The 26347-nt window shown below is 33.5% G+C and overlaps 1 protein-coding gene across 1 annotated transcript; it reads right to left on the bottom strand.

The window, feature by feature from the left end:
• Window positions 1–17437: 17437 nt before the first annotated feature.
• LOC128556336 (glycoprotein 3-alpha-L-fucosyltransferase A-like) lies at window positions 17438–21029 on the bottom strand. Its single transcript, XM_053541069.1, has 2 exons — window positions 19208–21029; window positions 17438–19051 (listed from the first exon to the last, which is right to left on the bottom strand). The coding sequence occupies exons 1-2, from the start codon at window positions 19292–19294 to the stop codon at window positions 18038–18040; spliced, it is 1101 nt and encodes a 366-aa protein (XP_053397044.1). The 5' UTR covers window positions 19295–21029; the 3' UTR covers window positions 17438–18037.
• Window positions 21030–26347: the final 5318 nt, after the last annotated feature.

Below are 26347 nucleotides of genomic sequence, written 5' to 3'. Positions count from 1 at the left end.
ACCAGCAGACCTCGAGTGACAACCGCTACTCAAGAATGAAATGATTTTGATTCGAAACATGTTAAGTTCATGTTTTGTTTTTGACTATATATATCATTGACATTGTATATAAACTTGTATGTCATATGTATGTTATGCAAAGAAAAATAAACGGAGTTACCCAGCTGGGGCCTCAAAAAAAAAAAGAAAAAAAAAAGAATGGAATAAAATTCCTCGCGACGTCATTGTACTGTTACGTTAGGCATAAGCGTTGTCATATCAATGCTTAATGCTTGAATAAATAGTAAAAGTGATCACTCACAATATTTAAATAAAATAATGTTTGAGGAACAAGCCGCTTTTTTATCATCTGACCAGAAAGAGATTTACAACTTCCGTTTTTGAACCCTGTTGGCTTTGAATATCCAAGAATCCCCATAAATGTCAAAATTTTGAATATAATCGAAACACATCAAACTGACCATAAACTGCACTAAACTTTGGTATCAAAAATGACATACTTTTAGACAAAATAATCTATTTCGGACAACATAACCTACTTCAGTTGACGAAAGACCGAATGCACACTTTCTTTTTGCGTTAGAGTATAGTTCTTAACATTGACGGTATACATGTAAATTACTAACAGAAATATCTTTCTATTCTTGTTACATATCGGTGAAATTATTTATTTTTAAAATATCAGAAAAATAATTCGCATTCCATTGTTATTCATATTCAGCTCTCAACTGTATGGAGTTGCGACCTTTTCTGTCTTATGGATAGTGTTATTTACTTTCAGGCATATAAACTAACATGATGATGATAAGTAAGTTTCTTTATACTCGCTGCCGGGTACAAGCCCATATGAGCGAGAATATCTGCGCCATCGTCTTCATCGTAGAGTGTCGACGGGCGTCTTTCCATGCCGACTGTCGTAATCCTCTCGGAGTACCACGTTCCACGTACGTTGACAACTCTGAGCTTAGGAAGGTAAACCACCCTTCTTAGGACCACTGCTCCCGCCCTTCGTTACGACTCCAACAGCTGACATCAGTATAATTATGGTGACTTCCGGTGGAGCCGCATGCCTTCTCCGCGATGTGCGCGCGGCGGGAGCTCAGGAGATGTATAAACTAACATGTTTTGCATTTCTTATTTATATCCGATCATAATTACAACCGTACAGGTTTCCTGTTCTCATCTTTTCCCTATAAATTTCCAGCTTTGAATCATAATAATTATATATTTTTTTTCAAAAACCAAGACTTACTTATATTAATTCATCTTTTAACAAATAATGTATACGTATCACTGATTTATTACCTCCCTTTATTACAGTTTTTTTTTAATTTTTCTTAAAAACCTTTATAGAACATGTATGTAGGTTGTACGCCGTTTGCATTGTATACGTTAACGTCATTTTCCGTGATTCCTTACAACGTTACTTATTTTATATATTTGTTGCGCATTGCTCCGATTGGTAAGAACCTAACTTGCGGCATATTTTAGCAAGCTCCGCGTTTTATGTATATCTTTGGCGGGGGTTCAAATCGGCGGGGTGTACGATGTCCCGCGCAGGGGCTGTCGGACTAGCGGAAAGTCAAAACAGCGCGATTTCTGATATATCATACTTTGAATCGTCGGGTTTTATCAAGCTCCGCAATTACTATATATAAGTATGCTGAATCGGCGGGTCCGCGGGTTATTGAATGGGCGCGTTTTCCGAAGTTCCGCAATTACTATATTGAATCAGCGGGGTTCCTATCTAAAGCAGCGGGTTTTCAGATTTTCCGCATTTACTATATAATTCATATTGAATCAGCGGGGGGTCGTCTAAATCGGCGGCTTTCGCATTTACTATATAAGTATATTGAATCAGCGGGAGCTTCTGGCGGGGTTGCAGACGCGCGGGGTTACCCGAATTCCCGCTGTTACTATATAATCTATATGGAATTAGCGGGGGTCCTCTACGGCTTTCTATAGATAAAAGACGTTGTATCTGAATTCATTTGTCCTCCACCTCTTTTTCATGTGGGGAAGTTGGCAGGTACTTGCGGAGAACAGGTTTGTACCTGTACAGAATCCAGCAACACTAGCTAGGTTAACTGCCAGCCGTTACATGACTGAAATACTGTTGAAAACGGCGTTAAACCCAAAACCAACAAATTTATCTTTCCGCAAAATAGTTTCTGTGTTTAAATATTGTCATTTCATAATATTTTTACATAAACAAAAATGCGTTTGCACCAATGCACTTAAAATTCGCCTGTCTGACATGTTTTGATTCCCAGTAAATGCTAGCTATCTGACACCGGCGCGTATCTCTGAATAAAGTGTGTGTTCAGGTTTAACGTCTTTTTCAAAAAATTTTACAGTTATATAAACTACGGTGTCTACTTGTAGCAGTGAGCACAATGCCCAACTTTATAGTGCTGCCTCACTAGAATATCACGCCGTAAAAACGCGATATGATACCCCACCCAGTAACATTATACTGACACCGGGCTGACAAGTCCTAGGAATACCGTCTTGAGCGCCAAGTGAGGAAGCTTCTAGTACCATTTTTTAAGTCTTTGGTATGACACGACCGGGCATCGAACCTGTAACCGGTTTCGCTGGTGTGTGACTTTCTACGGGTTTTGCAAAATGCTAATTTTTGTAACATAGCATATGTTGCACAAACCTATGTACAAGGGAAAATCTGATACACATTTTTCCTATTCGTCATTAAAAATCGCTGTATTCACAATCATGTCTAGAATGCTTAAGTACCTCAATGCAGATCAAGAATATAAAAGAAACTTTAAACATTTTTGTTCGGATATATTTTTTCTATTTTTGCGCGGCTTAGATTATCCAAGCCTGCTAAAATTCTTGAGTCATATATAACATCAAAGATCAAGATACTATGATAATAACTAATATCCTATTTCATAAACGAAAGAAACTTACTTTTTTGATGAATAGATATGTTCTGTAATTTAAGTAATATTTGTATTGTTCTAAATAGAAAAAAAAATGGCACATGGTCACCGTTATATAATATTACAAATACATTTCATACATTTTCATTCATTAAAACAAGGAAGTAAAAAACTATTTCTTGCCGCTGAAAATCAATCAGCATTTATCCCAGTAATGGTGAAACAATCTATGTAGCAAGATTCTGTGCTTGCTGATTTAAATGTGCCAACACAAGAAATCTAAAATCTTCTCTGTTCCTGCCAGTATTGTATTTCATAATAGAGAGTTTGAGATTTCAACCTTCGCCTTCCCCTTCAACGTCTCTCATATATATTTGGGGTAAAACGTCACCAATATGCGTGTATTTTATTTATATCAGACGTTGCTACTAAAGTTTTCTATGTAATTTCAAGTAAGCCTAAGACTTCGTTTTATTACTATGTGAAATAAAAAGCTTAGTTTCAGGATGTCTGCTTATTAAGTTATTCGATTATCCATATGTATAATTGGGCTAAATTTGATGCGAAACACTATCAATAAGTATAAGAATATTGAAGTTTTGTTAGGCTAATGATTTTAACTAAATATATTGAATTGAACCTGGAAGTATGAAGTTATCAACTGATTTTGAGAAACTTTGAGATTTTGTTCAACCTTTAACTTCTACGGCATATTTGTGTCCCCAGGCGTTATTGATTATACCAGATGGGCCTTTTTGTCGTAAGAAGTGAAGTTTTGAACGTCCGAAGATGTGATATCACGAAAGTCAAAACTTCAGTCTTTGTACATCTACTCTGTCCACATACACGGCATCAAAGACTGAAATCTGAATGGAGGCACATGGCACGACAGTCATTTTACTTGAAAAATGAATGATAACGCGCGATTATCATTTGGTGGAACATTTTATTTTAACTTCCAAATATAATCAATCCGTTTCTGCCGGACACTTAATAAGACAACTGCGTTTTGATTATAAACATAAAATGGTACTAGTAAGACGGAAGCTTTTTTGAAGTATCAGACAATTTTAGATCTATGATATCATGATGCGAGAGGTTTCCTGTTAGCCGTATGGGATAGCTCCATTTTTTACATGCACGGAGCCATAACATGGCAGAGGGGCATTTGAGTCAATCCCCCTTTGATTCTTACATTTTACAAAGAATATCGGTCTTGAAACTCGGTGTGACTACTCCCCTCTTAAATTTGGTGTCCCTCTAACCAGAATTCCTTCATCTGCACATGCTTTACTTATGAAATAGTATATTTAAACAAATACGTGTATATGCCCACATCTTACTTTGTGCGACAATTTTCGTCTCCACCTAACAGTTCTTGACTGTTTCGCTAGACACATGGTGACTTGGCACGATTATATTATGCTGTCTGAGAGTTTCACATTATACAGAGTCAAACTGAGTGTCATGATGCCAAAACGTATGATATCACGAGAGTATCTTACATTTGTTTCAACTCGCTTGTTAAATGTATTCATAAATTGTGTATATTGGCTCATGTTATCAACATATCTTTTAAAAGGTTAGATTTTCAACAGGAACAGTCTACAAAAAAAAATTAAGAAAAACTATGAAATACTAGTCAACAGCCTTTTGTGTTTGCTTTATCTCATATATTTAACTTCAAAGTATATCGAGAAATGCATTTATTGTAGTTGCTGTCTCATGTTTTTGTTTAAAAAATATTAACTGTAATATCTTTCAAGAATACCATCAACAATAGAATACGTTGATATGATTATCATTTTTATTTCCTCTCATGTATGATTTACAATCATGCATTGTATACTGATATCATTTTATATAAAATGTTGTTTTTTTTTTTGTTGTTTTTTTTTTTTTTTTTTTGTAATCGCACTAATATCCATGCGATGATTATGTTAATTGAAATGTTTTTATTTAATTTCATTTCTAAAACCTCTTGTAAAATTCCTGCACTTTCGGACAATTGATATCAAAATGCACGAGAAAAACGATCATAATTACAGATAAATTGAATGGGCGGATTAAAAGAAGTAAGGTTCATTCTAAAGTTTGAAATCTCAAGGAATTTTAATCGAACTTCAACTTCATACGTTAACTTCGCAAGAGACGTTGAAGGGGAAGGCGAAGGTTGAAATCTCAAACTCTCTATTCACTAAAATTATCAAACTTCCTTTAAAATATTTGAAAAAATAAATTAATTGCCATGGCAAACTTACCATGGTAAAATCTTGCCATGGCCTTTTTTTGCCATGGCAAAATAAAAAAAACTGAGTTATCGATATGAAACAACATAGTTCTACCGATACATTCGTTTGGAAATAGTTAAAATCATTTTTTAAAGAAAAATGAAAAAAATTGCCATGGCAAAATCATGAATTTTCTTGCTTTTGCAAAAAAAATTTGCCATGGCAAATGTAATTTTCTCGTACTGATTTACAAAAAACTGGTAATGATATCATATCAAAACATACTAACTTTGAAAAAGGTGGGTGAATGTAACAATTTAAGGCAATTTTCATTTTTGTAAAGAGCGTATAAATATGGGCTGAATTTGCCAAATACCGGCGTGGCAAAAAGAAACCGGCGGCTATTTAATGTATAATCAACAATATAAGCGAAAATCTACGTAGCGTTTTGAGAAATTGGCTAATGAAAACAAATTTACGGATTCACAGCACTATATGGCTTCATAACTTCCGGTTAAATGGCTGTCAGATGTTTTAATCTATTTTAGTGAAATTTGTGAGACAGGATTTTAACTGGAGGTATGAGACATTATGAACTATGAAAAGTGATTAAATAACCACAAAAAAAGCTACTTTTAACGCTAAAATTCTGCTAAAAGACGAACACTTTAAAGTGCAGCACGTTTTTCTCGTTCTTTTGTGCCTTCACGATCTTCAAGGATATTGCGTGCATTCATACAGTATACTGTCTCGATCAATTTTTTTTTGGTATACTACCCTACAAATTGAACGTGACACTTATGTTCAGCACACCAACATCTGAACTGAAAACGAAAAAGAGAGATCTTTCATCGCCGGAAATTGACTTAGAGATTGAATCAAAATTACAAAGATTCTGCAGTTCTCCTCTTGAAGTATCAGAGTCTAAAGTTAGTATGTTAGTCTCCACGTCTCCTTCAACGCCTCCTAACATAACACTTGACCATGACGCTATCATGGCAATCTCAACTCTTTTATCTGACACAGTTCAGGTAAATGTACAGTCTATGATGTAATCAACAATTAAGACAATAATAAACGGTGTACTTCTAGGTCTTCAGGCCCGTATAAGCTCTCTAGAGGACGAGAACAAATCCCTAAGAGACACAAACATTGCTCTAGAGAAACGGATCAGCGCTCTGGAGAGGCAGCATGACGATGACGACCAGTACAGCAAACGCAACTTTCTACGTATATCTGGCATTCCAGAAACGTCAGGTTTGCGAAGCTGTCAAATCTGATGTGGCTCTGCCAGAAATTGATAGATGTCATCGATTAGGCAAGCCTAAACTCAACGGTCTCAGAGACATCTTGGTTAACTTTGCGACATACAGGGCTCGCCAAAAGTTGTACAAAAAGCGTACACGTTTCAAAAATAGTGACCTTGGGCTCCGTGGAACTTTCGTGAATGAGCACCTGACATTTCAAAGATCACGTTTACTTTTCGAAGCGCGAAATCTTGTTAAGGATGACAAACTCATCGGTGCCTGGTCCATGGACGGGAAAATATTTATCAAGTTCCGCGCTAATGATGCCAGCGACATATCCGAAGAGGAAAAGTTCGAAATCAAACGAATCTCATCCCCAGATGAATTCTCACCATATCATGCCTAGTGATAAACATGAACACGTTTACTTTTCAGTGTAGTATACTGTCTGGTAACATTAAACCGTTGGCATCAGACCGTGTAGCGGCGTGAAATCTATACGCTACGATTATCTACATATACTCGTATTTGACATCCTACGAAATATATACATATACACACGTACATGTTTCTACTCTTACGATCTTAACTTCACTAACTTTGTCTTTTTTTAAATAATGAAGCAACGCAAAACGTGTGTGCGTCATATCGCTTAATAATATGTCATTTTTTTTATTTAAATTTCATGTAAATAAAAAAGTATGTATATACACATGCAATATAAACCCATGAGCTTAAATTTGCTATTATTGTCAAATGTTACTGTTTTCATATCGCTTATGTCGTCTTTTGATTTGAATTTTATATAAATAAAGCATATGTATTAAACATGCAATATAAATCTATGAGCTTAAATTTGATATATTTGACAAATGTTACCGATGTTACGACTGAGTAAGAATCAATCGCCAGCTATAACGTGATATTATCTAGACACTATCTATCATGAAACGAGTTGTCTATTGCCATAGACGACTATTGTCACAATGATGTTCTATTTTTTGACACCGGAATTTCTTGTTTGCGTTTCCTTTTCCTGAGTAAGAATCAATCGCCAGCTATATATAGTGACTAACGTGATATTATCTAGACACTATATATCATGAAACGAATTGTTTATTTCCATAGACGACTATTGTTACAACAATGTTCTATTTTTTGACACTAGAATTTCTTTTGTGCGTTTCTCTTTCCTTAGCCTAGATTTAATATGCAAATTATGTAAAAGCATACCAAAAAAAAAAAAATAAATAAATAAATAAAAAAAAAATAAAACCGCTGCTTTTGCCATATCTATTATTAGCTGAAACTATTTACATTGAAAATGTACTGACTCAGTTTTGATGAAATACATGTGTAATACTGTTGCATTATCATAAATTGAATTGATGTAAGCACCTTGTTTTTGTTTTATATGCAAATCACGTGATACTGCTGTAACGTTATCATACAACCTGTTATACTCTTGTTTAAATCACATAAAATTTAAACATATTCTTTGTGTCATATCATACAGCACTTGCTGTTGAAATTCGTGCCTAAATTGCTGGTATAATATCACAAACTAAACTGCCAAAAATATTTTCTTTATGCTACATGCGAAATTGATGTTACATAATTATGATTGATAAGTAATATGTTTTTCCTATTTGTCATATTATATCTATGATCAGTGTTTGTGAAATTATCAAAGCTACGCAATTTCTTGTTAAATATATGTTTAGTTAAATGCTCATATCTTACAGCCCTTGCTGTTGAAATTTATGCTTAAATTGCTGGTATAACATAATATATTTAATTGCCAACAACATTTTCTTTTCGCACAGTTTTTTGACATTATCATACAGTTTTTGCTTAATGCTACAGACACTTCATGGATTATTGAACATCAATCTGATGTATGTTTTACATGATATACAATTCTTGCATAACTAATTAGTACAATATCATACAGTATTTTGATATATGCTATTGTTTGTCCCGTGATATGTAAGTCATACACGGAATTAATGCATAGTTCATGTGATATTATTATAAAACCCTTCATATGTGCCAGGCACTTAATGCATTATAGCACAGTAATTTGATATATGTTTGTGTGTCATGTAATAATTATTTGTGTAAAATTAGTGTTAAACTGTTGCAGTTCATGCTTCACTGCTGTTAAGTTCACACACATTCATTTTGCATGTTTTTTGTTGTTACCTGGTATTACTGCATACATAGTAAAGGTCCAAGATGCAAAACAAATTAACAGAAATTTATCTCAAATCAACATCATTAGAGTTAAATTGGACTTCCTACATCTTATGAACTTCTTAATAACCATATATTAGATCATTCTGAGTTCGTATAGTTATTTTATAGATTATTTGTGTCTCCTTTCAAGACTTGCATTTGTTTTCTCTTAACAATTTAATCACCAAGTCCAGAAATTTATCTCAAATCAACACCTTAGAGTTATACTGGATTTCCTGCATCTTATGGACTTCTAAAAGCCATATACCAGGTCATTTTAAGTTCGTATATTTTTTATAGATTATTTGTTCATTTTGCTTCTGTATTTTGATCATACGTCCTGTCTTACAATATTCACTTAATTTTCAAACAGACCAGCTATGTCTGGCTTTCAGTATTTCTTCATTACAACCTCTTTTCTTTATCTACTTTCTTCCATTGATGCGACTCTTGGGGAGCCTTGTCTCTCAATTCACTTGTCAACGTTATTGCTTGTATTGGAACTGTATCTCATGTTTGCCGTTGTTTCTCTTGCATTGTACGAACGAGGTATAACATGATGTATTTTGAGAGAAACAATTCAGCCATCATGAGATGCTTTCGTCTGCGGTCTTCACGGAATCTCACTGTATGCGTGAATGTCGTATTTATATTTCATTTTCATGTTTTATCAGCATTTTCTTTACTAAGGTTTTCACTTTCACATGCTCACGCAGTTCCTGTGCCTTACAAACATAAACATCATCCATTATCCGAATGGCATACAGCTAATATCGTTTTCACACTCTTCTTGCTTCAATTCGCTTTCTCTATTAAAATTTGCTGCACACTCTTGATATTTCTGGTCATACTTATTATTCTCTCTGGTGACGTGCATCCAAATCCTGGTCCTGAAACTTCTCGTTCAAATTCTTCTTCCTCTAATATTTCATCAGAATCTATCGATTTGTCTAAATACCTGTCTTTCATGCATTATAATGTTCAGAGTATAAAACTCAAGCTTGATACCCTTTATGCAGAATTCCGCGACTTTGATATTCTCACTTTTTCTGAAACTTGGCTGAGTGCTCAAACTCCAACATCTGATCTAATCTTTGAGCAGTTCCATGATCCAGAAAGGAACGATAGGGTTGGTGATAGGCATGGTGGCGTCCTCTTATATGTTAGAAATACTTTGCGATATAACTGAAGACATGACTTAGAAATTCCCGGAGTTGAATGCATTTGGATTGAACTCAAAACAACAACTAAACGCATTTTCTTTGGTGTATTCTACAGGCTTACAAATACAACAGCTAACCAACACTCATTGACTGAAGATTCAATACACCTGGCTGTAGACACTGGAATAAAAGATATCATCATAACCGGAGACTTTAACATCAGTATGCAAGACCCGACTTCAGCTAGAAAGATCAACACCATATGTCAACAGTTTTCTCTCTTTCAATACATTTCTGATCCAACACATTTCACAGAAAATTCTTCTTCTGTCATAGACCTCATCCTCTCATCAAACACGAATATCGTCTATATGACTGGAACTGGCGACCCATGCCTTGAACAAACAGTACGTTACCACTGTCCAATCTTTGGTCTCCTCAATTTAAAAAAATTAAAACAACCTTCTTTCAAACGACACATCTGGCTCTTCGACAAAGGTAATTATCAGCTTTTACGTGACCAAATATCACACACAAATTGGGAACAAATTAAGGACAATGACATCAATACATACACAACCAATGTCACTAATCAGATACTCAGCATTTCAAAATTATGCATACCAAATAAAGAAGTCATCATTCGACCTTGTGAACCCCCATGGATAACAACGAATATAAAAAAGTCTATTAAACGACGAAAAAGGGCATACAGAAAAGCTAAACTATCAAATAATGTGGAAGACTAGTCAAGGTTTAGAAATCTTCGTAACCATACTATTACCCAAATTAGAGCTGCCAAGGAAAATCACATTCTTAAATTAGCCAATAATCTAAAAACAGTATCCACAAATTCGAAATCATGGTGGGCATGCCTCAAGTCATTCATAAAACCTTCTTCCAATTCTTCAACTATTCCTCCCCTAGAAGATGGGGCCGACATTTATGAGGATGAAATTTCTAAAGCAAATATCCTGAACAACTTCTTTAGTGACCAAACAATTTTGAACGAAAGAAATGCACCACAACTTGATGAAGCAGAAAGAAACTCTGAACTTATCATGGAACCTTTTACTGTTACTCCTGACGAAGTGGAAATGGTTTTGAAGTCTTTACCTCTTGGAAAGCCTCTGGGCCCGACTGTGTCAACAACACAATTCTCCAAGAACTTTCTACTGAATTATCTCTTCCTCTTGCCGATCTCCTTAACTACTCTTTGACTACATCCACATTTCCTGATGCTCGGAAAGAAGCTTATGTATCACCCGTCTTTAAAAATGGTGATCGGTCTTTACCTGGAAACTATCGCCCAATTTTACTCCTAAGTACAATAGGTAAGGTATTTGAAAGAATAGTTTTCAAACATACATTTAACTATCTCAATAGAAATAACATTATCACATCGCTTCAATCTGGCTTTGTCCCAGGTGATTCAACAGTTAATCAGCTCACTTACTTATATAACTTTTTCACAGAGGCAATAGACTCAGACAAAGAGGTTCGAGCTGTATTCTGCGATATAAGTAAAGCGTTTGACCGCGTGTGGCACAAAGGTCTTGTCCACAAACCGAAATGTATTGGTATAAGTGGTAGCCTTTTGCGTTGGTTTTCATCTTATCTCTCTCATAGAAAACAAAAGGTAGTTATACTGGGCGCACAATCCAACTGGAACTGCATTTGAGCTGGGGTGCCCCAAGGATGGATCCTCGGTCCTCTTCTCTTCTTAATATTCATAAATGACATTGGCATCGATATAAATGCCAACATTCGCCTTTTTGCCGACGGCACAAGTCTGTATTTGATTATTGATGATCCAGCGACAGCTGCAGAAATTATAAACTCTGACCTCATTAAAATATCAAATTGGGCAGCACGCTGGCTCGTTAATTTCAATCCAAGGAAAACCGAATCACTTATTTTTTTCTCGAAAAGTCAATCCAGGTCTTCATCCCAGTCTATATATGGCCAATGAAGAAATCAAAGAAGTGACCAACCACAAGCACTTAGGGCTGATCTTCACGAAAGACCTAAAGTGGCATACACCTTAACAAAGGCTTATAAACGTATTAATAGCATGAGAAAACTTAAATTTATTCTCGACCGCAAATCACTTGAACCATATACATCTCATTCATTCGTCCAATTCTAGAGTATGGTGACATTATTTTTACAATTGTACGGTCCAAGAGAAGGACTTGTTTGAAAAGGTCCAATACGAGACTGCTAGGAAAGTAACAGGTGCTACCAATCTTGTTTCTTTGCATAAACTTATGGACGAGGTTGGATGGGAATCACTTGAACGTAGGAGGCAGAAGCATAAAGTTATTTTATATTTCAAGATGTTGCATGGCTTCACTCCATCATACTTTGCGGTATTGTGTCCACCCACCGTTTCGAATGATACGTATAATCTTCGTAACCAAGCTGACTCCCAGGTACCAAGAGCTAGAACGTCTCTCTATTTTGATTCTTTCCTTCCGGCAACTGTAAGAGCGTTTAACGCTCTGCCTCTGTCTATTAGAAATTCTCCCTCAGTTTCATCTTTCAAAAGACAACTTTTTTTCTAGCATATAATCACGTTCCTGTTTATTTCTATAGCGGACGGCGAAAAAAATCAGATTCTTCACACTCGCCTTCGAACCAACTGCAGCTCACTCGCCGATGATCTGTTCTCCAAAAATATTACTGCATCACCCCTCTGCTCATGCGAACGGCCTGAAACATCTTACCATTATTTCTTCGAATGTACACATAACGACAACATACGTACATTACTTACAAATGAAATTAGCAGATACTGTCCTTTTACACTAAAGACTACTCTCTTTGGAAATATGGCATTTAAGGATGAAGACAATGAAAGAATATTTCTTGCTGTTCATCACTACATTGAAAAATTCAAACGGTTTGATTGAGGGGAAAGAAAAGCGATCACGCATCTCCAAGCCGCTCCTGCTTTCCTCTACATGTCTGAACTATACCTTTAACTTGCGATCAATGAAAAATATTTCTTAGTTCACCATTACCTCTACATTGAAAAAATGAAACTGTTTGACTGAGACGAAAGTAAGTATCCAAAAGTAACGATTAGACATCCATCACCAAGTCACTCCCTACCGCTTTCTTCTACATGTACAAAACCTACATCTCCTGAACATTATTACTACATCAGTTCTTTAATCTCCATTTCCAGTACTTTAAATTTAAAGTTATATAAAAGCAAAGTAATTTCATACAGTCATACAGTCTTATTTTGTCCAATTATCCTTCTAGATCGCTATATCTTGTGCTACTAAGTATGCAGTGGAGAGAATTTCTATAAGCTTAAGCTTTCAATTTAATCCACTTGTCTATACTATGTGCAAAACTGTATAATTGTAATTACTATGAGATACATAAAGATGAATAAATATGTTGAAACCAATGTTGACGCCACCGCCGCCGCCGTCATTGCCCCCCGCAGGAAAAGCTACGCCTTAGTTCGCCGTCAGTTCCTAAAGTCACAGGCGAGACAAAATCTGTCCTTCAACACTCTAAATATGTTATTCGACTATAACATAAATTTATTTAACTAGGAACGTCAGTATTAATGGCAAATTAGTTCTTTCACATAAAACGGCGGCCATCTTGAAAAAAGACGCCATATTGGATTTTGAAACCAGTCTTATTGTGTCTCAAAAATAGGTTTTGCACATTCAAAACATCTTAAAAGATATCTTTTTCCTCAAAATTGACAAAAACGAACTCGGTTTAGGTCTGTTAAAGTCAAAAATCAACTTTCTGCGGCGGCCATCTTGAAAAAAAATGGCCGCCATATTGAATTTTCAAGTGGCTAACGGTTTTTTTGAAAGAAGGAAGCTCAGGCGAGTACACATACCAAAGTTCATGCTTGCATCACCAAATGCAGTATTTTTCCCGAATAATTGACTTAATCTGCCCAGATAATAGACTCAAACTTGGCAACTGTCAAATATGATTCCTTCGACAACGTTGTCACAGCGTTTCTACAACAAGGCCCAGGCTATTTCAAAAATCAATATAAGGAATGCCTTCAGGTTACTTCCGATACATCCCAGTGATCATTACCTGTTAAGCATCATATTTCAGGGACAATACTACTCTGATACACGTCTTCTTATGGGGTCCTCCAGTCCATGTGCCATTTGTGAGACTTTCAGCACATTTTTGCATTAGATGGTTTCATAATGGGGTATGGCCATCACAGTTGCATCTTCCCACATTACATTCCAAGAGCTTTTCCCAATACTGTTAGTTCTAGAAATATGGGCCCTGTATTGAGTAATAAAGGCATTATTCTACACCCCGACAATTATTCTAACTCTGAAAGATTTCTCTAAATATGTAAATTCATCTACTTTTCTTGATATACTTTCGGTGGTTTTATCCACCATAATATGTGAATGGTGGTATTTTTTTGCCCAGATATGTGAAAATATATATTTGTTAAGGTATTATTCTGCAAAATAAATATTGCCTTTTTTCTGTCAACACTTCTTATATTTTCTCATACAAAGTCCTCAGGGTCAGTGCTTCGTTGTGAACAAATGCACATAAATATATTTATAAACAAACTAGTTTAGTTATCTTTATAATGAACTGGACATTTTATTACGTATTGCACAAATCACTCTGACTTCTCCATGTAGTTATATTGATTTCTAGTAACCAAGACATTGAAAACATCAGCGGCATTTTGATTACGTTGGCACAAGCTTTGCTTTATTATACATTTGCTGATACGTATAGGGAAAACAATGTTTGACAAACTTCTTGAAATAAATGTTCAATATGTAAGCAATATTTCCTTGAATATAGCCTACAAACATGTTTACCAGCACTCAAAATCTCTGGGAATGATTACAGAAAATGTTAACACGATCCGCATCAATAGCTATATATACATAAATATAAAGTGAAATCGCCTATACATGAATCTGCGATAAAATATAGCTGTTCCATTGCAACCTACGATTGTAATATGACTTTGATTCTACTCTGCTCCCATTATATGCCGACAAAATACTCGACTTTTTCAAGACTAAGTAGTAGTTATAAAAAGTACATCGAATTTTCCGAAACGTACAATTTCCATGTGATAAATCTATTTGTTAAGAAAATGTTTCAGCCGGTCTAGACAATATCGGTAAGTTTGCAGTTCAAAGTCAGCGCATTTATATCCGGTCGCGTAATTTAGAATTTCTCCGTTGTAGTCATCACAAATATTAGCTAGATTATACTATTATTACAGTAAATAAATAGTTTATTTGAGGTAATCTTTTTGTGTGTATACACTACAGGATGCACATGCCATTAAAAGGGTCATGAAATTGGCCTTAATTTTTTCAAACGTTTTTAACAGAGTTTTAACAGGCCACCATTAAAATTCACACATTACTTCTTAGTATTTAATGGGATTTTCATGACAATAGTTTTAATGCCATACATGAAAAATAACTTTGATGGTCATGAAAAGCTGCTTAATATAAACCGTTAAAATAAGTTAACAGGCTCCTTAAAACTCCATGAAAAATTTTAATTGGCATGAAATTAATGTGCCATTAAAAATTACCCCTTAATTCCACATTAATTAGTAAGAACTAATGGGACCATTTTTTAAAATACTCTGTTAATGACCGTTAATTATTAAAAATTGATTAATGGTCTCATTAAATATATCAGGTTCAATTTTAATGGGTTCATAATATTTTAATTTATATATAAAATTAAGGGCCATGGAATTTGCCATCAGAATTAGACATACATCTTAAGATAATCAACTTCATATTAATATTTGCCGTATTGATTTAAACTACGTATTACTACACATGTAATAGTATCTATGCATGTTCATGTTTTATAAAATCCTAGAAGAATATTTGTTTCTTCTTTTTCCTCTTATTATTTTGTAATGTAAACACATGTAACAGCCTCGTACAAACATTTGTTATACTGTATCCTTATTCTGTCATATGTTCCTATGAAATGAGAAAATAAATGGATATTGTTTTGTATTGAGGTGTACTGAAAAGGGTTTACAGGTACCGGTTTAATAGGTCAAGTGACCATGTGGGTAGTTTTAACTATTCGACATTATTATATTGACAAACATTCTAACCAAGTTTCTATTGGTACAGACATTAGGCATCAGTTGTATTAAAAAGCAACTGTTGATGACAATGTCAGCGCACAATGGGCAATCACAGTTTAGCTCTTCTTCAGTACTTTGTGCTCACGTGCATGCACTTAAACAGCTAAGAGCAAATGTTTGAGGGATTGCATCACAGTAGCTTCTCCCATCTCCAATCAAGCGTACCACACTCTTTGATTCATTGAAACAAAGAAGCGATTGATCTTCTCAAGGATTGGACAATTTAAAAATCGAAACTAGTCTGAACACATTTTATATAGCAAATTCCTTACCCCACCCATTTTCTTATATAAATGCTGATTATTTGGACAAGAAAAAACAAAGAACAGAAAAAGTGGCATGCATCACCTTACCAAGATATTGTAGATTGATGTTATCAAATAAATTAATACGTTTTCATTCGACTTACATTGAAATAAATCTGATCTTTTGTAGGAACACAATTTGCCAAACAATTAATAAAAATGGCGTAACTGCCCCAAGGGGAAATAACTTTAATGCAACTAAATATAACATCATGATATATTATAGATGATGTGTGCGTAGTATGTATTTATTGTGATTAAAGTCCATTTTAGAACATTATGAACATTCAATAGGAGAGCAAGCCAAATACCACAGAGAGAATATATACGAATCACATTTTAAAGAATGTAGGATTTAATGGACATTACATTGCTGTTACGGGCCATTAAGTTTACTCTTAAATGAAATCGTACACAACCTGAACATTTAATGGGCATTAAATCAAATTTAAGGGCCATGAATAATCCTGTTAAATTCAAAATATACAGAATTTCACTATTTTTTTAAAGCCATTAATTATTTTTGCTACCAAACTATATTTAATGGCATGATTCATGGTCAAAAATTGGTGTTTTAATGGTATTTTAACATGTAACCCATTAATACTGTGAAACCTGTCAAATAAAGTGATGCAAGAATTAATGGGGTTAATTAACGGTTTTTCCTATTTTAATGGATATTTTACAGGATTTTAAACCATGTTTAATGGTATGTGCATCCAGTAGTGATATTGTGTACTAATTTTAGAAACTGCATTGATCACATAAAATTTGAATAAAGTATTTACTTCTGATTTCGTTTATACCAGACCTCGGATGTTATTGAAAATAACATATTCACAGCAGTTATTACTAAATAGTTTAATCAAAATTTACAGAATATAGGACAATTCCGATATACAAAACTTTCCATGCGAGGGGAGGTGTTTATAACAGCATATGACTCGCCGAATGACCTATCCAGCTAAATGTATTGCTGTCAAATATGAATATTTTGTTTGGTTAGAATTGAAACAATAAGTATGTTCCTATAATTTTATCAGTTAAGAAAATATGGGCAGTCAATCGGATGTGCATATATAAATTTAATCACTCATGATTAAATTGTTGCGCATCCGAACTCCTGCCCATAGTTTATTAACTAATGAAATATAGGGACATAATTATCATTTCTTAGGTAAGAAAGAGGTGTAGCTAAAACTGTTCAAATCTATTTGTCAAACTTTCCACCAGTCTATCCTTTAATCTACGAGACACTTCTTTATAATCTAAGGTACATCGTTTCAATTAAATAGCTACCTACATAAAAACTAAAATAACATTGGTTATACCTTTTGAAGAAACGTACACATATACATCATCTATGAAACACACGCAATTTCAAAATATAATGTTGAAAAAAAGTTCGTAACACACCTTGATTCTGTGTCTTTAAAGCATCAAAAGTGTTTTTAGAGGATATGGGAAGTTGTATTCAGCGCATGAATATTATACATTTTAAAACTTATCTGGCTTTGGAATCCTGTTAAGTCTAGGTGTTAAAAGTGTATATAATTATTCAATTCATATAGCCATCATTTTCTTGTTGAACTAATTTTTACTTGGTCAGATGGCACTTTTTTAATAATAAGCTATCTGTGAATGTAACGAAATTACAAATACATCAGGTATACAAAAACATATAGACAAACATATGATCAAACGAGGTACTATACAATAGCAGCTAACGACAAAAAGAAGAATAAAAATTGCTAATATTCACCGTGCCGAAAACACTTTCATTCAAAGTCGTCTGGTGATATACACGGATTTGAGGAAAATGCCCATGTATCAATATCTGTGATTGTTTTGGTGAACATATGTGCAGTATTCATTCTTCTGCATATTTCACACATAGCTTTATGAAACACTAATTCATAACTTCTATGTGATGTGAACTGTTGTTTCCTTCTTAAAATATCTAAATATGTTTTATCTTTAATAGACCTTAAATACAAACCCAACTCTTTAGCATTTTTAAAGTCATCTGTTGATACAAATGTTCCCTCTGGGAGTTTTTGTTTTATCTGTCCCTTTTTCCCTCCTCGTGTTACTAAGACTACATCGTAATCAAAATTTTCATAAATTTTTTCTGTGAAATAATTATTACGAAACGAGTTTTCGAACGCTAAGAAAAATTTGTAATGGTTTAATATTTCAAAACAATCGTCGTGTACAAAGCGGGTTCCACAATTCCATTTAGTACCACATGCACCTAAAACGTCAACGTCTATAAACTTCTTTAATTCATTTATATATCTAAGCCTATTTGCGGGAGTATTGCAGTGAGACATTATCAAAAGTGCCGTTCTGTTTTTACTCCGCATTGATACATCCTCAATCTTGTTTGCCTTACTTGATTTTTGTCTTATTTCCCCGTATGGTAAAAGTATGTCAGAAACACTTTCGTCATATGTCATTGTCCAATTAATTGAGTGACTTGGAAGCCAACTGTATTTTTCTTTTCTATATCGGTAGGGCGGTTCGCGCTCATAAAATATCCAAATTTGGCCATTTGGTCGAGTAAAACGCAATTTATATGGAAAATGAAAACCTCTAAAAATGATTGCATCACTGTATCCTGCATCGGAGTTATTAATCGACATTTTGCAATTGTTGTAGTCGCGTCCTTCAAATCCCATGTGCACGGCATGAGGTTTTGGAAAGTTATACCATGTGATTCTGAAATATTCCAAGCCTTGTTCTTTCTGAGCTATACTGCTTTCATTTCTATATGAACTTCTGGACCTCTCCTAAAATAACATAGTAAGATGAAAAAGATGTATAAACATTTGGCAACACAACATTCAAAATACCAAAACATACATTATATTTCATTAATTATATTTATACTATATTGAACAAAAACGTGATATTAACGGAAATATATCAAAACGCAGTCCTATTACCTTTTTATATAAACCAATGTAATTTCCAATTGCAAGCCCCAGAATTAACACTAACAACCAAAATATGCTTGAATATATCTTTTTCATGTTCAAAATTAAAAAATCATTCAGTCAACTGCGTTGTATAGTTACATTATGCCTTTTGATAAATACACATTCTATTTCCATACTTTTTGGTTTTTCTCTTTCCTTTCGGCATCTTAACATTGCAATTGTTTCTATGCGTGTTGGTGTTGTTTATTTCTTCTCAAGTGTCCTCTTGTGTTTCAATGTTTTGTACGAATAAGCCGATGCCATTGGGGACATTTCACTTCCTTGTTTTATTTTTGTTGATATAAAGGCATCTTCAAAGTTGGCATTGACTAACTTGTGCTTGAAGCAATATTTTTTCTTGCAATTGCATGTATTGACTCATTTGTTTTTGAAACACTATTGACACGTGTACTTTGCTGTGGCTCACTTAACGGTATCACTGGCGTTATTTCCGACTAGATTTATGCTCATTCTTATATTATTGTTTCTGCTTTTACTTTTCTTTTTCTTACAAATGTTGCTTGACTTTCCTAATCAATTCCTCTCTTTCCAGAGCTATAAGTTTCGCTTTTCTTACTCAAACACACAAAATGCTCCTTCACTCACCTATTTCTGTAATAAACCAGTCACGCACAGAACAAGTAAAATAAAAGTATTCATACACAAAAGAGTTTAGTTTGTTATCTTTATAATGTATGAGACATTTTATTACGTTTTGCACAAATCACTCTGACTTCTCCATGTAGTTATACTGATTTCAAGTAACCAAGACATTGAAAATATCAGCGGCGTTTTGATAACGTTGACAAAGCTTTGCTTTATTATGCATTTACTGAAACATATATGGAAAACAATGTTTTACAAACTTCTTGAAATAAATGTTCAATATGCAAGCAATATTTCCTTGAATATAGCCATTGAACATGTTTACCGACACTCATAATCACTGGGAAACATAACACAAAATTTTAACACGATCCTCAGCAATAGCTATATATAAATATTTAGTTAAATTAATCTACGATAAAATATAGCTGTTCCATTGCAACCTACGATTGTAACATGACTGTGATTCGACTCTGCTTACGTTATATGCCGACAATACACTCAACTTTTTCACTGCTAAATGGTAGTTATGAACAGCACATCGAATTTTCCGACAATTTCTATGAGATGAAGTTTTTTGTTAAGAAAATGATTCAACCGGTCTAGACAGTACCGATAATTTTCCAGTTCAACATCAGCGCATATATATCTAACTCCATTGTTTTCAACTAGATTCTACCATAATAGTAAATAACTCATAATCCACGTTCCAATATTCAAGACTCCAGTGTTTACGTAGTTTATATGCTGCAATGTTCTGATGTGTATATTGCAGTGTTATAATCAATGACGTGTACTATTAGAAACTGCATAAACTTTGAATAAAATATTTATTTCTGATTTTCTTCAAATAAGACCTCGGATGTAATTGAAAATAACATATTCACAGCAGTAACTAGTATATAGTTAAATCAAAATTTAAAGAATGTAAGACAATTCCGTTATGCAAGGCTTTCGACGCGTAGGGAGATTTTTGATAACAGCATATGACCCGCCGAATGACGTATCGGGCTAAAATGTATTGCTGTCAAATGTGAGTAATTTAAATGTGTTGTTAGAATAAAAATAATAAATATGTTCCTATAAATTTATCAGTTAATAAAATATGGGCAGTCGTTAGGATGCGAATATTTAAATTAAATCACTCGTGATAGAATTATTACGCATCCGAACTCCTGCCAATATTTTATTAACTGATAAAATATAGGGACATATCTATTATTTCTTAAGTAAGAATGAGGAGTAACTGAAACAGTTCAAATGTTTTTGTCAAACTTTTAACCAGTCTACCTGTTAATCTACGGGACACTTCTTTATAATCTACGGGAACTCGTTTCAATTAAATAACTAGCCACATAAAAACTGAAATAAAATCTGTTGAAAGATCCTTTGGAAGCATAGGATCCAACCACGAAGAATAATAGCATACTCGGTATGATTATAACCTCATGTTCTTATGCCTTATTTAATAAAGAAAGGGGTATGATAAGATATGCGAAATGGCCCCTAAATAGTTAGAATATGAAAACTCCACTAATGAAATTTTACCTGTCTAAAACAAACGAAAACAAAGGACAATCATAATCGTTAAAACTATGACTTTAAAAAACTTCATAAACCAAGTTATTTGTACGACTGAGACCTTTGAAATACTCGAGGCCCGTGACTTTTACCGTTTTTACACGCGATTTACACAGTACATACTCAATTTTCATTTTGAGCCGGACTCGGTGTCAAGTTGAAGTTTTGCTGAGAAAATAACGTTACTAAAACATACATTTTAAGTAAAAATCAGCTTGACAGCCGGTCCGGCTCATATTGAATTTCCACTTTTTTTTTGCATTTCTAGCCTCACTTTTTTTTGAAGGAAACAGGATAACGTGCTCATCTCCAAGAAACCGAGCATCAAACAGATACGCAGAATTTTTGTTATTATCATGAAACAGATAACCAAAAGTTGCTTTTATAAGAAAATTAAATGTTTAGAACCGAGTTTAATGCAAAAGTGAAACTAAAAGTAGATCTAGACATTTTGATGATCAGTCACATGTTTTACATGAACTGTGTTTCGGGATTATATGCAAGTTGATTTTTGTTTAAGCGGCAGTTTTAAAGAAAGGATAATAAATTAAAGTGTACTTAAATGGGTTTAAAAATTAGTTGTTATTGTGTACGTAAATGTTATAGAGACAAGAAAGATAATTCATGCGCACAGCAACAAGTAGACATATGTAGATAGGTCTTTAATGTAAAAAATATTATGTAGTTTGTGTAAGTCTCTGTGACGCAAGCGGTACGCACGACGGCTGAAATGAAATTTTATGCCTGGTGTCAGTGGTATGCGAAATCGATTCCCAACAAATCCCATGCAACTTTTTCTGTTTCTGTCAATAACGACAGAAAGTACTATTTTGATCATAAACATCTTTGAGCATATTTAGATTCGCGAGTTGAAGTATTTAAAACCAATTAGCCGCATTATTTCTATAATTAGTCAATTTCTATTTTACTGTATGTCGGTGAAGTTATAAACATGTGTTTAATACTTCTTTTTAGTAGACTAAGAATTTTCTCATTAATGTCACTGATATGTCATTTCCGATGTGAATTATTTCATTTTATGAATAAAAGATAAAATCAATATATAACCATTTAAAAACAATTCTAAGCTATATCTGTGTTTAAAAAATATCTTAAATATCGAAAGACGCGTCATTTTATTATCGACATTTGTTTGTAATAATTTATTGTAAGTCGATTGTGATTTGTTTCGTTTTGCGTTTTAACACCGTTTTTCAACAACTACGGATAGTTAACTTAACCAGAGTTGCTGGATTCCGTACCAGTAAAAACCTGTTCTCCGCAAGTGATTGTCAACTTCCCCACATAATACTGAGATGGAGGACGATTGACTTTTTTGAGCTTGTGAAGCAAGTTCTAAAACGTATATAAATCAATTTCGACATTTCATTCCTGATGAATCCATCATCAGAGTAGGAGCTAGGAAACCAGTCTCGCTTTAAATGACAAGCATCCAAGCAAGGGAGCTACTGGTTATTTTTCCACGTCTTTGGTATGACGGGACTGAAGATCAAACGCAATTCCCGCCCCCACCGCAGTCGAAGCGGGTGTGAACTGGCTAGGCTCTCTGCACTGTTAATGAATACGCTTTTGAAATGAAGGCACATAATTATACAGGTTTTGTGTTTTCTCTCTCTCTCTTCTAGAATAACAGTTACTGTATTGATTAAAGAAACAACAAAAAAAAAACGAGGAATGTATGTTTATGTAGTTAAAGTATCGCAGAGGTAACATGGATGCTTTAGTCATACTAAAACGTGCGCACGTATTAGTTACTTCATGCGCACGTAATTTCTGCAGCGGATGCGATGAGGGTGCACTGATTGATTTTACGCTTGACTGTGTTTTTTGCTGTTGTTGTTTTCTTTCGATTGTTTGTTTTTCTCTCCGCTTCTCTTCTATTTAATTTAATATCTTAACACTTCTACTATATAGGTATATTTATATAAACAAAAATCCGCCATTTAGTTTAATCTAGCCAGGGACGGACCAATTTCTAAAGTTGGCAAAACTTGTGGTCCAACCCTTTTGTATTATCGCAGTAGTATTAGAACTACCGATTTTGGAAAAAATTTTTGACCCCACTTGACCCCATATCCCTATTCTATAAGTGGACTTTAACCTTCCCTAAACTTAAAATACTAACTTGGTCCCCTTGATATCCTGAAAATCTTTAAATCTTTAGTTAAACCGAATGAAAACCTCTGGTTTAACCAAAAAAACATTTAGTTCTTTGGTCCGAACCAACTAATGTCGGACAATTTTAAAACCCACAGGTTTTAAACCCAGTTAAAAGTTTTAAATACATATGATATAGATGAGTTTCAGAAAAAAATATATTGTTTGAAAGAAAGAAGATTTACTGATAATATAAATCCTCAATTTTTTTTACAAAAAAACGGGAGAAAAATTGATAAGGGCTACTTGTTCATCTTGTGGAAAATGAAATCAAAGTTTGTTAAAAGTACAGGGGGTAAATTTAGATTTCACAAAGCAATGTTACCTTTATTACCTAAGAAAGGTTTAACACTCCCAGGATATAATTATTGTGGGCCAGGAAATCCCTAGATAATGGACCCCTGTCAATGAACTGGATGCAGTATGTATGGACCATGATTTTTGCTATGACAGTGATGTAAAAAGGGTACATGTGATAAGCAAATGTTTTCCCAATTTAAAAAAAACTAAATAAAAAAACTTTTGGGGGAAAAGATTGCAAAACATTTAGTTTTTGAAACCTAAAATTAAAACGAAATTTAAACAACTTGGGCTGGGACAGGAAAAAACATTTCCCCTATGGGTTTAACCCCCAGACAAAAGTCAAAAACGGGAAAAGGGGGTAGAGTATACCCCCGGAATCACATGGAGCGATGAATTAGCAGAAGAATTACACAAACCAATTAAAAAGAAAATTTAGGAAACGAAGAGTGATTTTTAAATGATATTGATGATTACTTGGTCAGCTGATTTAGTTGACATGCAAGCTTTTTCAAAATATAATAAGGAGTAAAGTACTTGTTAACCGTTATTGATATTTAGGAATATGCTTGGGTTATTCCATTAAAGAATAAAACTGGGAATCTGTTACTGAAGCATTTGAAACAATAATTTCAGAAGGTAGATTCAGGGACGAAAGTCCCGAAGACTGCAAGAATTCCAACAATTTATGGGTAGATAAAGGAAAAGAATTTTATAATAAAAAGTTTGAATCATTTTTGAATAAAAATAAGATTAATATGTACCATACATTTAAGGGAAGGGGAAAGGCTGTAGTAATAGAAAGATTTAATGAAGTTTAAAAAGAATAATGGGGAAAATATTTTACGGGAAAATAATACTTATACTTATTTAGATAATTTGCAGGATATGGTTGAAAAATTTAAAAACAAAACAAAATTTAGTATAAAAATGACACCAACCGAAGCTAGTAAAAACTTAAATAAAGGTACTGTTTATTTTAAATTTTATGGTAATTTAAAGATACCAAAGGGGTAAAACAAAATTTAAAATTGGTGATCGAGTTCGTTTAAAGCAAACTTAAAAGACATTTTGAAAAAGGAAAGCACCAAACTGGACAGAGGAAATATTTATAATTTAAAAATTTATAATACAAATCCCAGAACATACACTATTTAAGATTTAAATGATGAAATAATTCAGGTTCACTTTCAGAACAAGAACTTTTACCTACTCACAAGAAGTTTTTAAAATTTAGAAAAAAGTTATTAGACGAGGACTATAAGAAAAAACAAGCTTTAGTAAAATGGAAAGGTTATAGTGAAAAATTTAATAGTTGGGTACCATTTAGGGGATTGGAAGAAATTTAATTTAAAAAATATATTATATAAATGAGTCATAAAAATCTAATTTCTAATAAGGGAAATAGAAACAATAGATCAATTAATTATTCACTTAATAAATTAGCTGCTGCTTACAGAAAAAGTTATAAATTTTGTTGGGAGGAAAGTACCGGATTATATATTACAGCAGGTGTTTTTTGGTTGTTCGTGCTTAGCACTTGTTCCAGCTATTCTATATTTGTAGCAGTTGCTGGCGCTGTTCCATCAGTAATTACCTATTTACTAACAGACTAAAATGACGACAAGAATTTTTATTTTAAAAGCCATCATCACAAATTAAAAAACTAATAACAAAAGCACGGATTGGAAAAAATAAATAAGAAGAAGAGAAACAAGTTATTCAGGATATTTTTACAATACTATTTGAAATGCAGAAAGAAAAAAAAATATTCAATGCCTTTTGAAGTATATGAAGGAATTTAAACTTAATGGATGTTAAAGTAAAAAAGAAGAAGAGCTGTATTAAATTTTACGTGTGTTTTTAGAGATTTTTTTTCTATAAGTATATTATATATAGGATGGTTAATAGAAAGGTAGATAGAATGTTTTTGCCAAAATTATTTTAGCACTTTAGGAGAAATAATGAATCCCGACAAAAATTCATATAAGAAAGTTCTTAAAAGAAGAAATGTTATTAAATCAAAACTTGATCAAATAGTTAGCGATGAAAATTAAAATCATGTCCCTTGATAAATTACAAAATGTTATGATCCCTTTTCTTTTAAAAAATAATTTATTTGAATGGAACTGTGGTTGTCTGTTAACTGAAGAAGAAATGCTGAAAGATTATGTGATTGTCCCAGACCAAATAATATTCCGAAACAAATCCTAAAAAGTTATTGCAACCAATTATGATTTCTAATGAAGAAAAAAAAATATAAAAGCACTTATGCAGCGTCCAAAGACCTTAATATTAATCAGGGTTAATAACAATGTGCTGCAAAGGAAACAAAAACCCAAATTAAAAGTGGAATATCAAAAACCAGCGGAAAAAAAATATAAATTTAAATATTTTAGTTCTTCTTAAACTTTATTTATTTTATTATTTTTTAATCCTTTT

The sequence above is a fragment of the Mercenaria mercenaria genome, chromosome 4 (assembly GCF_021730395.1).
Source record: "Mercenaria mercenaria strain notata chromosome 4, MADL_Memer_1, whole genome shotgun sequence".
NCBI classification, from domain to species: Eukaryota; Metazoa; Mollusca; class Bivalvia; order Venerida; family Veneridae; genus Mercenaria; species Mercenaria mercenaria.
This window is presented reverse-complemented; position numbering and strand designations above follow the sequence as displayed.